This window comes from Lampetra planeri, chromosome 4, assembly GCF_965212315.1.
Source record: "Lampetra planeri chromosome 4, kcLamPlan1.2.h2, whole genome shotgun sequence".
Lineage (NCBI taxonomy): Eukaryota > Metazoa > Chordata > Hyperoartia > Petromyzontiformes > Petromyzontidae > Lampetra > Lampetra planeri.
In genome coordinates, this window is record NC_136110.1 from 13,692,636 (window position 1) to 13,711,363 (window position 18,728).

At 41.5% G+C, this 18,728-nt stretch overlaps 1 protein-coding gene across 1 annotated transcript in view; it reads right to left on the bottom strand.

The window, feature by feature from the left end:
• Window positions 1-18,728, bottom strand: part of CRTAC1 (cartilage acidic protein 1) — a 634,231-nt gene that overhangs the window by 365,948 nt on the left and 249,555 nt on the right. Inside the window, exon 7 of the mRNA XM_078593311.1 lies at window positions 9,388-9,533. Within this exon, the coding sequence (XP_078449437.1) occupies window positions 9,388-9,533 (146 nt within the window). The remainder of the gene's footprint in view (window positions 1-9,387; window positions 9,534-18,728) is intronic.

An 18,728-nucleotide genomic window follows, 5' to 3' on the forward strand; every position in this document is an offset into this window, starting at 1 on the left:
AAAGTTATTGATATTTTTTTAATCTTTATATATTTTCACTTGTATTCTAAATCTGCTATTTGCATCATGCACTGGAGCAAATTCATTTCCTTTTGGACCTAACAGCGAACCACCACCTTGTGTCATTGAGAAGCCCTGGAAGATGAAATCACAGAGCTTCTTAGGAAGTCAACTCAATATGCCTCATCTCAACCTTCAGTATGTACAGCAAATAGCGTTCATAAGCATCTCAATATCGCTGGAATGTTTCATTACCAGACCTTGATTGAGTAAGTCAAATTAAATAAATAAAAAGTGTTGGACATTTTCTTTTTGTGCAGTTATTCATGATGAACCTTCAACTGAGAAGCCCGTTTAATCGATGGTAGATGCCCGGATTGGAATCCAGGCTTTTGGCAGTTTCAGCTCAGTGCCCTGATTTATATAATCCCTCTGAGCCATCCTTTAAATCCTTCTTTTGGATTCCCATTTCCACCCACAATATCCAGTATTCTCAACTACTCCATCTATTGCCAACAATGAAATAGCTAATGATTGAAAAGTGAAATGATTCAATTTAGATTCGTGTTCTTACCATTGGCGAATTAACTGTGGGTTTATGATGTTTCAGAAAACACCCCATCAAACTGCATTGGCTTGCATGTGCCAGGACAGATCGAGTGTAGCACGCATGGGGCAATGTCCATTGCACTTGCACAAGCATGTGTGGGGACCACCTCCAGTTGACAATATCACAATCATCAAGAAGCATGTTTTTATCATTCGTCTTATGCCTTCAGGATTCTGGCTGACACCATGACGGCAATGGAGAGGAACTTTTTGGTTTTAATTTTGTATTTTGGAGGAAAATGTTATATTAAAGGGTACATAAATGAAGAACTTAAATTTGATTAATAATTCACGGAACACAGCATCACAATGATAATTTGCCTACACAAGGAGTTCCCTTGGATTTTCTTAAACAATGCGCAGGCTGAAATTACCTGTGGAATAGCATCTCTGTGTTCAAGAGCAAGTCCGTAATGTCTAATATGCATGACACAACAAACAGCATATTCCCACAGTCAAATAGAAATGGGCTCAGAGTGTGACAATGCCGACTGAGGGACTATCCAGTTCTCATGGAAGTGATGTTCGCACAATACGATACGCAATTTGGAGTGCGTAAAAACCAGCAAGAGCGAGAGAGCCATCAGGCCTGTGATGCTTCGAATCGCAGGGAGATGTCCGAAGTCACTTCGTCTCTCTTGCTGAGCAATGCAGAGGAGGTGAGAAGAGCAAAGCGCCACAGGACAGGGCAGACATCACTTATGCATGGGAAGCAGGTTCCACCATCAATTTTACTGGGTGTCCACGCCACATCGCAGCTTGTCAGCACTACATCACACGCCACCGACGGCATGCACACAAGGGAGGAACTATCTCCAACACAAGCTTTTAAAGACTAGATTTTTACGTTCACATTTTGTCTTGCTTACATAATTCATGATCTTGTAGAGCGCTGAGATGCAGTCTTGGATGAACGATGATATATAAAAAAGAACTATTGGCATTAATCATTATTAATGAGTACATGTGGATAGACGATGGTGTTTATATTTTTTTAAGAAAATCAGATAGGACCAGGTGATCAGAGTAAACCATGTAAGGCAATGTAACCCATTTAACATCGGAGAAATAAATCTTGATTAGCTGGTCATAAAAAAAAAATTAGATATATGGTTTTTGAAAGTAAACATTTTTTTTTACTTTTCCAGTCAGAAATATACTACACTGAAGGATTGGGGTACTGTGTACTGTATATGTAATGTAAACACAGTAGGAATTTCCAATGCGGGATGCTCATTTACCAAGGTTCAAAACCCAGCTTAAAACTTTCAAAATAATTCTGTTGGTTTAATAACATGAAAATTAAAAATTGTATTCATGTAATCGAAATATATTAGTTAGAAGAGTGTGATCCAAACATTGCATTCGATTAATAAATAAACACATACATTAATGGAGGAAGTAAATAGGCATGTCGGATTTGCTGACAACAACACGAAGTTGTTTTCCCAAGGAAATGTAATTACGGAAAGTGTCATATGTTAATTCACAATTAGCTTGAAAATAAAATAATTGGTAGAAGACAACTGAAAACATAGCTGAATATGAATACTTGTGGCAATTATCAAAGGAACATCAGAATCAAAGTGAAGACAAAGAGGAAAAACAAGAGCAGGGTGTCGTGATTTTGTAAAACTTATCTGGGTCACGAAAAACAGCAGACAGATTTGCGTTTTCAATCAGTGCGTATTTCCAGCTATGATGTATGGATCAAAAAAATGGAATATGGCAAGGAAAATCGAACCAAAAGCTAAAAGTTATACCAAACAACGTGAAGGGATATATTATGTACTGGAAGTGAAAATGTATTACAGGACCATGTGGGATGACGATGATGTGGGAGGCCTTATGCCAGCAATAGATAAATACTAATAATAGATGACGATGATGATGACTGATGATGAGTTAGAGGAGGAAAAAAAAACATCAATTTCTAAACATATATTCGCATTTAGTTATACACAAAAGCTAATAATTGTACCCGGGACCAATATCGGGCAGCGAAAAATATATGATGGTGACACTGGCATATGTTTCCTAATGAGTCAAGTACCTCGGTACACACAAATTATATTTACTTCAATAACAGACTCATTGTTTTACCATTTTTCTGCTGTTATTAAAAAATTAGACTCCACCTTTAACAAGTTAATTGGACTCTGACCCGTTTGGTCTGAAATAAATCGAACCGGACCCGTTTGGCTCTGAAATCACCACATCATCATCGTCCCCACATATGTTTTCTCCAGGAGGCCAGCGGAATCAACACCCTGGACCCTTAAGGAGCACAGCATTACAGGCAAACAGCAGCCCTCCACACGGCCTCGTAATCCCTTGGTTTGGACAGGGATTTTTTTAATTCACCTCATGACTGTAAAGAGATGATCACAAATGTCTTCTTATCCCTCACAAACATATCTATAAATCCCAGGGGGAACTAGACAACTGAGAAGAACCCTGGAATTCAGGTTGTATGGATAAGAGATGGGGACCACCTAGGAGAGATGTTAACTACCTTGCCTGGTAATCACGAGGTCGTGGATTCCATCCCGACCCTGATGCCTGTATATTTGTAATTTGATTGTTCTCCCCGTGGTCAGGTGGATTTTGCTCCACGTCCTCCGGTTTTTCCCTCTATATTTAGAAACATGCGTTTAGAGCATTTGGCTGTTATAAATTTCAACATGAGCCACTTCGTTGAGCTATCATTTGTGCTAGCCAGGTCGCTTTTGAAAAATAGCTATAGTGCTCAGTGGGCCTTATCTGGTAAAACAAAAATAGTTTTAGTTTCGATTTTCTGGAACACAACGAAAGCATAGTCACTCTGGAAGATAGGACATTTGGTGGGGTCAAGTCAAGTTTATTTTGTGTAACCAGATGAGGCCTTAAGGGACCAGGTTGAATCTTATTTGCAAGAGTGGCCTGGGTCACCAAAAGGACAAAACCAAATAAAATGGAGACACAACAATGAGTAGCATCTAAATCAATGCAAGAAAACAACGGTGTTCCCTCTACTCGTCTCTTAACAGGGTCAAGAGATGTTACCGGGAAAGGACACAAATAAAAGAGGCGATCTAGGAGTCAGGCATGTTCTTGTACATACCCCCATGCCCACTCTCAACACTACGATGAACAATAAACGCATGCAGTTGCTGATGCACTCCATTAATAAAGTGCAGCGAAACACGAGCCCGCCAATTTACCAGCTGTTATTCATGACAACATTTAAAATTGTACACGCAATTTTCCAAGTTAGTCCGCGAAAATAGTAAAGTGTTTACCTTATGTTCCCTGAACAAACCCTTGTTTGGAAGACCACCTGCTATGCCCTTAAGCAAAGTACTATACGGTCAACATCCTCTCCTGTATAAGAATTCAGAGTGGGACTACTGCATGCAATGCCATGCAATCATCTAAGTGTGTAAAGAAAAACTCATGCATGGAACAACCAAAAACAGGTAAGGAGCCTTGAAGACAATGGAAAGAGTGGAAAACAAATAGTAGGCAATTCAGTACCTCACGTGAACAAATAAAACGACGGCATCCATGAAAAGCACAATTTGAGATTACAATACTCTAAACCGCAGGGGCTTCCAGTGGGTGGTGAGTGGTGGGTAGGTGGGTCGTGACAATAGCAGGTGTCTGGGTCAAAGGTTGAAACATATCAGGAGTCTCCCCAGCCAATATGAGAACATAAACGTGTACAAATAGTGGAGGATGATTGTTATATGCCTGCATATATCGATGCATATTATAAAGTGAGCGGGATGCAAATGGTGTCGGGATTGGCACCTGATGAAAATAAATCTAGATAGAAATGATGGGTGTCGTGTCAGCATTAATGAAAATGCCGTTCATTTCCTGTTTCATTGTAGCACCAGAGCACAACCTTTGCTTTATCTCGATCCACCCCTGAACAACACGGACACTGCCATTCACACTGAATCTCTTACTCCAGGCCTCGCAATTAAATTGGTCTTTTCTATGAAGCCCCCCCCCCTCTCATGCTGTCAGTCATGTGGAGGGCTTCATCTATAGCAGTGGGTTTTACGAAGGGTTTTTTGTTTAACAAATATTTATTGATTTTTCCACGAGTCTCAAGGATATGAAGGGATATACTTCGCCACGTTGGTCAGCATGGGTTAGTCAAGAAGACGGCCAGAACCGGGTCAGATATCACTCACCACTAATGTGAGTCATGGTCGTGACTCAAAGTCAGGTCGCTGAGTTCATACCACAGGGTGCTAGGAACGACACCACTGTTCCATACCCAAGGCATAGAGCAATTACGCAATAATTATGTTCTCTGTAAGTATGACAAAGCAACTAAACCACTACAATATTTTAAACAGCCTGTGAGGCTACTTTTCAATTTTATTTTTTCCGCATCATATACTTTTGTAAAAGAGGGCATTAGAAATGTCACCAGCAAGTCAAAGGTCGGCACACGGAGTGCTGGCAATATAAAGGGCTCCATGACGATGCACACAACCACTGTTGACAGGGACTTTTAAAAACACCTTCAAACACTCTCTTGAGAATGAACCAGAATAAATTGAAACAGCAGGCCTATGCTGTGACTCAACAATGCTCAAATTCCACACAGAGCAGCAGGTGACGATATTAAATGCAGCACACAAATTATTTTTGCCTCGTATTCTATGAAGCCACATAGAGAGAAAACATTGTCAAAATATCACGCTCTGCAGAAGCCCAAAATTGCACAATATAGTGTTGCACTTCAACAAGGTAAAGCAAACGTTAAAGGCACAGACGCCACGCTTGGTAGCGCTGGTGGATGGAATAGTCTCCCTTTTATGGGGACATTTAACAAGTCCTTGCTGTCAGGCAACTCTCGGTCATTTGAGTTATTTTTTCAATACAACCTCTTTAAAAATCTAAATCGAGACAGATCTACATCGCTGCGATCTCAGTGTGGCCAGATAAGAGCTGCGCCTGCAGTGGAGGAATATCGGAAGGCCTAAAACTCATGCATTGATATGATTATCATATCATCCCTGGGGCCAATACAAATGGGGTATCTGGAGGAAGATTAATATAGCTTACGTGTGTGTATTTAAAAAACAGAACACGGAAAACTTATTATCAGCTTATATTTTTGTTAGAATCCTATTATATAAATGAGGTCACATTTTCACAGCACCTTTTCAATGAGTTACATTTTGTTTACCTGTACAAACAGAGACCATAGCCAGTCTAGACAGCTTTCCGGTTAACATACCATTGTGGTATCAGTAACATATGTGTAATACACATTCCATGTTGCTGCATCTATTAGGGGTGCCCTATATTGAAAACGTCAAAGAAGCATGAGAGTAGAGGTCATCTCCGTTAGTGGTCCTGTGTCAGTAGTGACAATTCCACATTCCTATGGCAAGACCAGTGTTTCCACAGGTCAAGCATTATTGCTGACATCCCACAAAGTTGTACTCATTACTATTATTACGTAGTTTAGAAATGTTGTGTGGGCAAATATTGCATACGAAGCTAACAGCCTAAGAGTAAATATATATACGTACAAATATTTCAATTAACAACATGTCAATGTTCAACTGCAGTATTGTATTATGGGCTGTCAACAGACAACTTATTATATTGGAGTAAGTATGTTCTACCATTCTGGCTTCCCTTGCTGATCTGAAAAAGAGTCATTGTCCAAAACATTACCTTTACAGCATATGATTTTAAGTGAAGGCAGTGCTAAAGACGAAGGTGGTAAGTTGTTTTGTAGTTCTTCTTAGATTGGGAAAGTCGGAGTCAACCAAAAGAGCACGTTCAAGATTTTGGGGTCCACTTAAATTATTGCTATCATCTCAACAACATACAGTGAGGGAAAAAAGTATTTGATCCCCTGCTGATCTTGTACGTTTGCCCACTGACAAAGAAGTGATCAGTCTATAATTTAATGGAAGGTTTATTTGAACAGTGAGAGACAGAATAAAAACAAAAAAATCCAGAAAAACGCATGTCAAAAATGTTATAAATTGATTTGCATTTTAATGAGGGAAATAAGTATTTGAACCCCTCTCAATCAGAAAGATTTATGGCTCCCAGGTGTCTTTTATACTGGTAACGAGCTGAGATTAGGAGCACACTCTTAAAGGGAGTGATCTTAATCTTAGCTGTGTTACCTGTATAAAAGACACCTATTCACAGAAGAAATCAATCAGATTCCAAACTCTCCAACATGGCCGAGACCAAAGAGCTCTCTAAGGATGTCAGGGACAGGATTGTAGACCTACACAAGGCTGGAATGGGCTACAAGACCATCGCCAAGCACCTTGGTGAGAAGGTGACAACAGTTGGTGCGATTATTCGCAAATGGAAGAAACACAAAAGAACTGTCAATCTCCCTCGGCCTGGGGCACCATGCAACATCTCACCTCGTGGAGTTGCAATGATCATGAGAACGGTGAGGAATCAGCCCAGAACTACACGGGAGGATCTTGTCAATGATCTCAAGGCAGCTGGGACCATAGTCACCAAGAAAACAGTTGGTAACACACTACGCTGTGAAGGACTGAAATCCTGCAGCGCCCGCAAGGTCCCCCTGCTCAAGAAAGCACATATACATGCCCGTCTCAAGTTTGCCAATGAACATCTGAATGATTCAGAGGACAACTGAGTGAAAGTGTTGTGGTCAAATGAGACCAAAATGGAGCTCTTTGGCATCAACTCAACTCGCCGTGTTTGGAGGAGGAGCAATGCTGCCTGTGACCCCAAGAACACTATCCCCACCGTCAAACATGGAGGTGGAAACATTATGCTTTGGGGGTGTTTTTCTGCTAAGGGGACAGGACAACTTCACCGCATCAAAGGGACGATGGACGGGGCCATGTACCGTCAAATCTTGGGTGAGAACCTCCTTCCCTCAGCCAGGGCATTGAAAATGGGTCGTGGATGGGTATTCCAGCATTACAATGACCCAAAACACACGGCCAAGGTAACAAAGGAGTGGCTCAAGAAGAAGCAAATTAAGGTCCTGGAGTGGCCTAGCCAGTCTCCAGACCTTAATCCCATAGAAAATCTGTGGAGTTGCCAAACGTCAGCCTCGAAACCTTAATGACTTGGAGAAGATCTGCAATGAGGAGTGAGACAAAATCCCTCCTGAGATGTGTGCCAACCTGGTGGCCAACTACAAGAAACGTCTGACCTCTGTGATTGCCAACAAGGGTTTTGCCACCAAGTACTAAGTCATGTTTTGCAGAGGGGTCAAATACTTATTTCCCTCATTAAGATGCAAATCAATTTATAACATTTTTGACATGCGTTTTTCTGGATGTTTTTGTTTTTATTCTGTCTCTCACTGTTCAAATAAACCTACCATTAAAATTATAGACTGATAATTTCTTTGTCAGTGGGCAAATGTACAAAATCTGCAGGGGATCAAATACTTTTTTCCCTCACTGTAAATATTTTTGTGAATTAATACAATGAAAGCAAGGCCTGGTGTGTGTAATGTAGCCATCTGTATGTTGACTATCTGTGTTATTTCTATTATTTAGTCATGAGTGCTATATAAATATTGTGAACAATGAGCTTGTTTTCACAAAATAAAGAAATTGCATTAATGTACATACACACTTCATAAAACAACACACCATCAACATCAATAAAGTGCTTTAGACATTGCCAGGGTTAATTTTGCACACACTTTGGTGTATCCTGCATGTACCCTGTTTTTATGGTGGAAATTGTTCTTCACTGAACACTTCATCACATGCCCCTGGTTCTGCTTGGAAAATATGTATTGTCGCAATGGGATCTCAACTGGTTATAAAGGATTTGACTTCCTGATCGATTACTTGTGTGGGCCATAACACTGAAACGGCGATTTTTTAACCACAACCTCATCACTGTCAAAGTCCATTATAACTCCCTGGCCAAATAAGCACCTGCACAACCCACAGCCCATTAATAAGCAGCACCGGATGGTTCTCATGCGGCACTCATCTGCACTAGTACGTGTAAAGAGCCAGGGAACTGAACCTTTTTTCCTGGAAGCGTTAATGTCGAATATACAGTGGGAGGTAACAGTATCTGTGCCCCTCCTCAAGTCTGATATGAGCGTATCCATCACCCATTGTGAGCATAGCGTGTGGACAAGTCACCAAAAAAGATCACGAATCAAGCAGAAACGACCCCGGGGGAGCGTGGGAACACAGAGTGAACGGTATACGGAAGGAACATCGGGGAGAACTACGGGGCATGGATCTGAGAAGGGGGAGCGAATATCAAGATTACTAAAAACAGCCACTTCACCATAGATGTGCATGAAGAATGCTGCCACTCAGGATAGAACTTGTGTCCACACAACACAATGAGTTACATATGCAACTGCTTCAGTCGTGGATAAACAAATACGTGTTTAATATATTGTCAGAATCGGTTAAGTTTGCGTGTTCCAGGTTCAAGAAATTAGGAGGTATGTGCTTGTTATTTTCTCACCCCAGACTGAAATCCCCACAAGCAGAATTGGATTTGCATGCATTAGCCACGATATTCTGTTTAGGATGCACCGCAAGCACAAGTTACAGCACCAAATTACCCCATGTAAAAAAATCCCCATCAAATCTTCCCTCCACTCTTACCAGTCAACCACCCCTTTCTACAGCCCCTCTCTATAAATTTAACTAGATGGTAATGTAGGTCAAAAGACAAAAAAATACAAGCTCCGTATTAATGCTGATTATTGAAGCAGGACCAAAACTAATAGCACACCCATGGAGCAATTGGCAATTTATACCACCGTCTCACCCGGAATTGGATGATCCCATTTGTTTCTGATTGCAGAAACAGACGGTGGGGCCCATTCCAGTTGCCGTACACAATGTCCACACGGCCATCTTTGTTGAAGTCAGCAAGAGCCACTCCACGGCCATGGCAATCGGCGTCGGCCACTCCTGCGTAGTGACACACACACACACGCGCGTACGAGCACGGACGCGCACACAGAGCCAGGTTAGACTTGCTCGTGAAAGCAAAGTTACCTAGAAATGCGAGCAAAGCCAGTAGCGCATGTGAAGGGGGCTCTATTGTGGGTAGCACCACACAGGGTTTTCTCACCTTCTGTCTGATGTTAACTAAAAGTGTCAGTCACTAATTTTAAGCAAATTTAACAACAATTATGGTGCAACATTGGCAGTGGTGTACACAGACTGAAAATATCCACAGCCATCATTGTTAACACTACTTTCTAATATAAATATTCATTTATAGACAGCTAACATTTCAGGCTGTGGTGTGTCTGCAGAGCCGAGATTTAAAGGCAAATAAAACATTTTGGCTGACATAGTGAGAGAACACATTTGACGTGTGTTGCCTTGAAAAACTAAGAAATATTGGATAGCTGAAATGTTTTGATAGTTTACAGATGAATGGTTTCAAATAACAAATACTTGATTGCTAACAGACATTTAAATGGTCAAACATACACGCACACAAACACAAATTGCCTTAAGTAATCAAAATGAATCATGGTGAAAACGATTGTGTAAGAGTGGCTATGATAAGTCTATTGTCATGTTAAGTCAATTCCTTCACAGTGTGTTCATTTGAAAATGCATTCCTAGGGGCTGCGGCAGTGTCTCCGAATAATGCGAAGGTTGAAAGAGCAGAATGTCTCATTATTGCCACCCTAGACTCGGATCAGCTCGCAGTGTTAAATGGACATGTCATATTTTCTTAACAAACATATGGGCTACATGTTATCGAACAAACCTTCACAATTCAAGATTGGACGTACATTAACACCGAGCCGTGCAACGTTGGAATGCCCTCACTCTTGTTAAACATCTTAACGTGATGCATGCGGTGGTAACCATGAGCAATGGGCCAGCATACGATGGTCTGCCATCGCGGCACTTCTCCAAAAGCCTCCTATTGCTGCCAGCGATGTTTCCGCAAAGGAGAAGCAGCAGTGAACACGGGCTGCAGGAGAAATAGGTTTCATCCTTCAACTTCTACATTTACATATCGGCCATTGGGTGTGCCTTTGACCAACACACATGGAATGTGCCTTATCACATCAGTTCTAGAAAACTAAGCAGATTTGAGCCTGGATAGAACCAGGATGGGTGATCAACACCCCTAACACTGGGTGCGGTAATCTTTGTATGAGCAGCATAGGGCATTACAGCAAACTCCATTGTTTTGCACTTCCCCTATTTTCTACAACCCATGATGACCAGTGCGGTGAGGTATGGTCAAGGAGCACTCAAGACCTGCACAGCACGGGGGGGTCGTCATCCAGCAGTGGATTTACAAAAGGGATGTACGAAGACGTTTTTTCACACGGTATGTAGCTAACTGTGCTAATCGGAGGTGCGAGGGAAGGTCAACAAACTAAACACAAAACGAAGTTCTAAATAAATACGTTTTCAATCTAGATTTCAAAGTGCATAGCTCCATTGGCTTCCTAATATCGGAAGGAAAAGCATTCCAGATGGCCGCAGAAGCGGATCTTAAAGCGGGCGATGCAGTGACCGTCTTTGTTCGATGGTTAGCCAAAACCTGTTGCGAGGATGACCGTAGTTTGCATGATGATTTATGCTCCTTGAAGAGATCAACAAGGTATTGTGGTTCATTTGTGGCAAGAACTTTGTATGTAATGAGTACATGTGTTAAGTAGTTGTTGCTGTTGTAGACGGAGGTACTCGGAGACGGAGGTGAGTTAGGGGCTTCCGCCAGGGTTTATTAACAAGTATCACTATACAGGGTTCCCTCTTCACCCCTTCCACTATCCCCGTTCCTCCAGTGACCCCGCTTACGTCACGGGGTCTCCCTTAAATACCCTCTGAGGCGAGACGTCACGTGCACTGCCCAGCGCGTGCGACCCCACGTCCCGTGATGTCACCGCACCGGACAGCGCACGCGACGCCACCACTCTCCTCTACTCCTCTACACATGTACAACGTGATACAGGTACAGACAGTCCCCGGGTTACGGAAGGGTTAGGTTCCTGAGAACGATCCGTAACCCGAATTTTCCGTATGTCAGAAACTGAACAATTTTCCCTCCAAAATCAACGATAAAATTCCATAGCTGGAAATCGTTGTGCCTCCCCTACCATTTTCTCTCAGTACTGCATCGCGCCGTCGTCCGTTTTCTATCACTACCTGTATCGTATTGCTGTACATACGCTCTGCACTTCCTATGATTCTTTAATCGAATATCAACCCTAACACTACCCATAATTAATATAAATTGTTAACAAAAAGCAGTCGCTTACGAATGTTCGTTTACCGTGCATTAGGCTAGGTCTAGACTTCTCTGATCACTGATGGCTGAGACCATGAGCAACGAAGAATAAATGTGTTATAAATAAGTAAATACAGTAAATAACTCCTGAAATAAACTTAAAATGAAAAAAACTAGCAACAGAAACATGGGAAAAAAAGATAGTTCTAAGAATTACGTAACGCTACAAAAAAAATCCATTTACCTTAATCCTCGTGAAGCTCGGGCTCGGTGAAGGTGGCGTTTTGGTGGAGCGAGTTATAAGTCGCCTTACTCGCTCCGCAGTATTAATCAGCAACCTCACAGAGTGGCACTATTTGCGCTTACGTAACTAATGCAAAAATTTCCGCATATTGACTTTTTTTTACATGATTCATGGAACATTTCCGTAAGGTTGGATTTACGCAAGTCGGGTCTTCTGCAACCCATGAGACTTACTGTAGAAATTAATAAATACAGGTTGAATATCTTCTTAGGTTTTTACACAGACATAATTTCAACCGTGATGATGGTTACAAACTGAGTAATCATTGGAAAGATGTGATTAACCATGCAAAAAATATTTAACTACACTTATTTGGACCATCTTATTTGACAGACAACTATTACAGGTTATTGATAGACAGCCAGTTTTGTTTTACCAGGTTTAGTTTTTTCTTTTTTCACACTTTTGTTATGTAGGCTAGGCATAGTCACAAACCGTACCTCTCCATAACAAAGGCTCAGTCTTTTGTTATGCAGTCTATTCTTAGTCTTAAGCCTCACCTTACCATATTAATAAAAAGTGTGCCGTACTTGGCCTTCCCCTCTTCAACCATTATATATACGGAGTGGTAGCTCTTGTTATCTCTCATTTACTTGATACAGCTGTCGTGGCTGTGACGGTTCCACCTGAAGATGGAAGCTTGTGTTGCCTCCGAAACGTCGTGAATTCTATTTTACTTTTATTAATTTTAAATTTTTCACCTACGTGACTTTACCGAAAAAACCTAAGAAGATGAATCCTTGCAGTCACGAAAGCTTCAAATCTACAGGTTGAATAATCAAGAGAACAGCAGCCCTTTATTTAAATGAGACATTTCAACTCCAGCAAGGAGATCATAGTCATCATCAGTGCGCAATACATCCATGAAGGTGCTAGGCTTCCATGGGCCAGGGGAGTGGACAGTCACAGCTCACCTCACAATCTGCCATCTATAGGCCTGTCTACAGACAAGACAAATGAAATAGCATTTTTAAAACGGGGGTGATGATAGGGGGAAGAAAGAGATACATTATTTTTGAGTGGAGAGAGGCATTGATATGCGGATGTGGATTGGGGATTAGAGTGTCTGTGTGCATGTGCGCGTGCTGTATGTGTATATACGTATGTGTGCACGTGGGGAGGAGTAGTGTAGTGGTTAGCGCGCTGCGCTACGAACCCGGCGACCCGAGTTCGATTCCGGTTTACGGCCAACACCAGTGCCGATAATCTGAACCAGCCCTGGGCCTCCCTAGCGCGGTGTCCATATTACAGGTTTTTTTTGGTAAGATTGGGTAAATATAAATGTGTGGTTACCTGATCAAATTAAACGAGACCCAACCAACACCTTGGAACGTAAGACAATGACAATCATTGCCAAGTTATCAATTCCAAAGGAAGAGCAAATACCTGATCAAATCAAGGGCATCAAAACCACCAAGACTTTATGGGCTACCAAAGATTCACAAACCTGATGTCCCATTAAGACCCATAGTTAATACAATCGGCTCTGCCACATACAAATTAGCACAATATGTAACAAAACAAATACAGCCTTACAAGGGTAGGACCTCTTCGTTCATTAAAAACTCAGAACATCTCGTAAATATAATTAAAGATAATAATCTTAACCCTAATGATATTCTCGGAAGTTTTGATGTGACTTCTCTATTCACGAGGGTTCCGGTCAACGAGTCTATTAAATTACTTGATACTGTGATAACTAACACAGGTTTAGCCAAAGATATCCAACGACTACCTGAACACTGTCTAAAGAACACCTATTTCTTTTGGAACGGTGATTTCCATAAACAAAAGGAAAGAAATGGGCTCTCTTTTGTCTCCTGCGATTGCGTATTCGTACATTGAAGATTTTTAAGCAAAAGCAATAGATTCAAGCACACTGAAACCCTCTGCTTGGTTTATATATGTGGATGACACTATGGTGGTCTGGCCACACAGCAAATATTCACTTAACGAATTTCTAAATCATCTCAACTTTCAAAATTCATCCATCCAGTTCACCATGGAAGTGGAAGCTGACAGAACTCTCCCATTTCTGAGATATTTTGCTCGGGCGTGGCCGAAATGGTATCCTCAGGGTGTGGGTGATAGCAAGGTAGAGTGAAGATATTTCCCTGGTATTCTCAATCATATAAGCACTCTTCTTGTGGACATAACAGGCTTTCATGGAGCGTCGGTCCCATTTATTGAGGGGTTTACCTGGCGTGCTCAAAATTAATTTTGAATCCTTTTTGCCGATGGAGAAAACTTCTAAATTTTGCCAATGTTTAGCTGAAACAAGCTTGACCAATCAAGTTGAGATCACGACAAATGAGAATGGGCAGTTAACTTGGGTGTGCAGATGTAAAGACAGTACGCCTCCTCCTCGTGGCCGTGGTTACTAATTGACTCGACAGGCACTGACAGGGTCGCGTAAGGATAAGCACAGGATCTAAGTGGTCGTAAATAATAATTGAGACAGGGACAGACAGGCCCAGATGAGGTCAGAGAGTGTTCGGTAAAAGGGGCGTGGCCGGGTCGAGTGGTGGATAAAAGCCGGCGTGGAACAGGGCTCTGGGCTACTGTGGGGGAACCAAGAAACTGTCATCGCCGTCGTCATCTTGGAGCGGGTCATCTTCATCATCTTGGATCGGGCACCTTGTAGTCTTGGAAGGCTAGAGTTAATATTGTCTCCGTGACTACTACGCGTCCGCTCCTGTGTAGCCAGCCAACTACATAGAGAGCATCGCGTAGAGTCACAGAAGTTACCCAGCTGTATATCGTGAACTCGCGGTTCCTCGTTAAATTATCAGTGAGTCGGCAGACTTAATTCACAATAAATATACGTATAACTGAGCAAAGACGGTGTCTCTGGGAGCTACATTACAAGGAGATAATGGCTATGTAAGTGTGGAAGTTATGGCCATGAATTTGGTGGTCATTGTTTTTTTATTTCTGGAGATGATTTTGCAAAGGTATCACAATAGATTAAAAGTAGCAGTAAGGTTTAGAAGAACTATACCTCACAGCCATGGTATGTGTTGATCGTAAGAGGTTTTTTTTTGTGAGATACCGTGCGTAACTCAGTCGGGTATGGGTTAATGGCTTCCATGCCACCACATATGGGAAAATATATTTTTATGAGGTGGCTGAGTGGCTCAGCGGTCAGATACAGCGAGCTGTCACCACTAAAATCATGGGTGAGAAACCAGGCAGCCCCTTGTGATTAAACCGGTTCTCCTCAAGTGCATGATCTTGATGCAGCTAATTCGGCTGTGACGGTCCCACCTGATGACGGAGACTTGTGTTGCCTCCGAAACGTCGTGAATTTTATTTTTGTTTTGTTTTATTTTACTTTCATTAATTTTAATGTTTTTACCTACGTGACGTTACCGAAAAAACCTGAGAATATGATGTTGAAGGTTTGAGCTCAGTCATCAAAGGCTGTGTTTAAAAAAATCCCATCATATACAAATGTGGTGTTTGCCAAAAAAGTGGCTTCCTCCAAATATGAGAATACATTTTCCTTCAGTGACATGTTATGGACACTCTTTGCAGGGTATATATATAAAAGTGTCCCTAGTTTGGATAAACGAAAAAAAAACTATTGAAACAATTTTCAGAAGTAATTATCTGCCGGGGTCATCCTCTAACATGGGGTGGACCAATGCTAGCCGCGAGAATTCCAATAACAAAAGTGGAATGTCACTGGGTGAAAAAGGGGAGAGAAAAATCACGTACACGGCACAGCCCAGAGAAAATGATTCGTGGCTTGCCATGTTGTCTCACCCATACACATACGCATGCTGGAAATATGCATTGTGCAGGCCTAATGGGGTCTGATTTACATAGACCTATTCACATTTATAATACTACTCACTACAACAGGATTAATTAAACTGTCATTATTATCCCTTTTTTTGTACCAACTCAATACCGTTACAATTCCTCACACTGATACCTCCAAACACCTTGGTGAGACATTTTATTAATCTCTAGAATGCATTTCAAATTTATTCAAACTCTCAAGACTCATTGCACTTCAGTAAGACTGATATTTTCCAACAAATGACAAAATGTACTGCCCTCTGTTCATTGCTACTATAATATGAGCATCAACCCCATTTTTCACATGTTTTCCAGAATATTTAGGGCTGTATACCCGCAATATATTCTGAATAAAACCAAAACATTCGTAAATAATACTACGTTTCAGGTAAAGGCTCTTCTTCATAGGGGCCAGAGAAACTGAGTGAAAACGATTTGAACTCATTTCTGCATGGCAAGCTGATAGAACATGTGAAGATAATTTGTCGTCCAGGCGTTAACCAGTCGAGGGACTTGCCGAACATCTTTTTCTATCAACTAACCATGAAGAGATATCCAATCCAGTTCGTCACGCTAACCATGGGAATTATACTGCTAGTGACAGGTTTTGATTTCTGGTGGGAACGAGACCAGAAAGAGGACAGGAAGCCACCTCATTAAAATAGATATTGTTCAGCCAGCAAGAATGAATGAATTAATGCCTCACCACCTGAAATGTAGATTGAGTTAATTCATTAAGATGCCAAATTGCACCATTGGGCCAGGATGCAATGTGGCAGAAGCTTTTGATAATTATACTCAATACAAAACACTTGACTTTGGGAAGGATTTTTAATGATGTTAAATATCTACTCATGGGCATTTGTTCATATTACAGTTAAAGACTTCATCGAAAAATATTCTTAAATTACATATCTATCAAGTATCTGGTGTATAGTGCCATCACCAACTATTATTCACTCGATCCTTGCTGTCTCTCGATCTCTTTGCTATAAAGCAGGGATATCGCCAAAACACTTGCCGATTACATACATATGTTTTTTCCGTATAGGGCAGCGTTACTTAAAAACGTGTTAAGTTTTTTTGTTAAGTGTGCACCACAGGGGAAACATATAAGTATGAAAAGGACCATATTTTGCCAAAACACTCAGACCATCCCTTCCTCTCAGTGAAAGTAAAATAAATAGTGGTTATTATTTTAACATAACTTGTTATTATTACTCTTTGGTTCTTTCGGTAAAGTCACGTAGGTATAAAATAAAACGTGTTATTGCGTGTGATATAATCCCTGAAGAGTCAGCCGTGCTCTATTATTGATTGTCTAAACGAATGCAATGCTTTCATTAAAGGTTATCCATGAATGTAGGCCACGTCGACTTTTTCTCTTAGGAGAAAAAAAGTGATATGGGTTTGTCTGGCATTGTTTTGTGCAGATATAAAGTGGACCAACAACAATAATGTCAATGGAGGCCTTAGTCAAGGTAAAAAAAGAATGCCCATGTGAATAGTAAAATAGATTTTTCTTTACATGCTAGAACTAATCACCAAATTCTGAGTGCATACCCAGATTTAACGTGTAGATATTTAATTAATGCAAGATAGCCCGGGTCTTGAGGATTATAACAATGCATGCTTGTTGACTGACAGCATGTGAAATAAAAAAAAACACGGAGACGTTGGTATTTGTTTCCACTGCAGGCTGCCATGTAACCTCAGCGTATTCAATGAAATAGCTTTAAAAATGGATATAAATTATTTTACTTACAGCAGTAATAAGCTGAAATGGCACTTAATAAACCACAACCAATCACGGGGAGAAACTGATTTTTTTACTTTGCAAAGCAATATTAAACAAAGTGTCCATTGATTTAGTATTAGATGCCCGTTATTGCTTTTCCAGGAGCGCAGGCCGGATAAGACAGACGCTCGCCCTGTTTGCATCACTGACTAAGCATCGATCAAGTGCACAGTGCTAACGATGCAAATAACTGTGCAAAAACATATATATGCTCACGAGTACATAAAGAAATGAATTAACATGCACGACGAGGATCTCGCATTAATAAATTCAAAATGGCATCCAGAAGAAAACAAGCTTCTTTCTTTTTTTCAAACAGAAGTCTACAACTAAGCGCATTAGTCCCAGAGCTACACGTGGCTCCGCCGTTTAACCTGGCTGCCAATACGGTAATGGCGCGGCAAAACCCACGTGCGCGCTGGCCACACTTTTGCTTCGATCTTGGATTGCAATTCCCTGTCTGGTGGGAGGCCGACGTGAGGTGAAACCAACGTGGTGAATATTGCACGGGGTGGGGGGGGGGCAAGGATGTTTCAGGATGAGATTACACTCTCTTTAAATAGCCAACAGTGAACTAGAAAATACCCCATGAAATATGACAGCTGATGCCCCCTGCGCCCCCCCCCCACCACAACGCCCAAAAAGAACAGTTATTGGGGAGCGCTCTCAGACGTCACACACACAGAGATACGCAAATACCACAAATATCCCTTCCTATAGCCTGAACAGACTGTTGGGGCAAGTGCTGTTAGCGAGCACCTATGAAGTCCGGCACAGCACACACCGGGTGGGTGGCCAGCATCATGCCCAGCCGCCTTTGTCTCCCACGTGGCAATGTTTAGACATTGCACCAGGTACTGATTTGAGGCTGAGTCGACCTAGCGGAGGCCCAAAATCGGTTCAGATAATCGTCACTGATGTTGGCCATGAGCAGGAATCAAACTCGGGCCACAAGGTTCGTAACGTAGCGTGCTAACCCTATACACACAG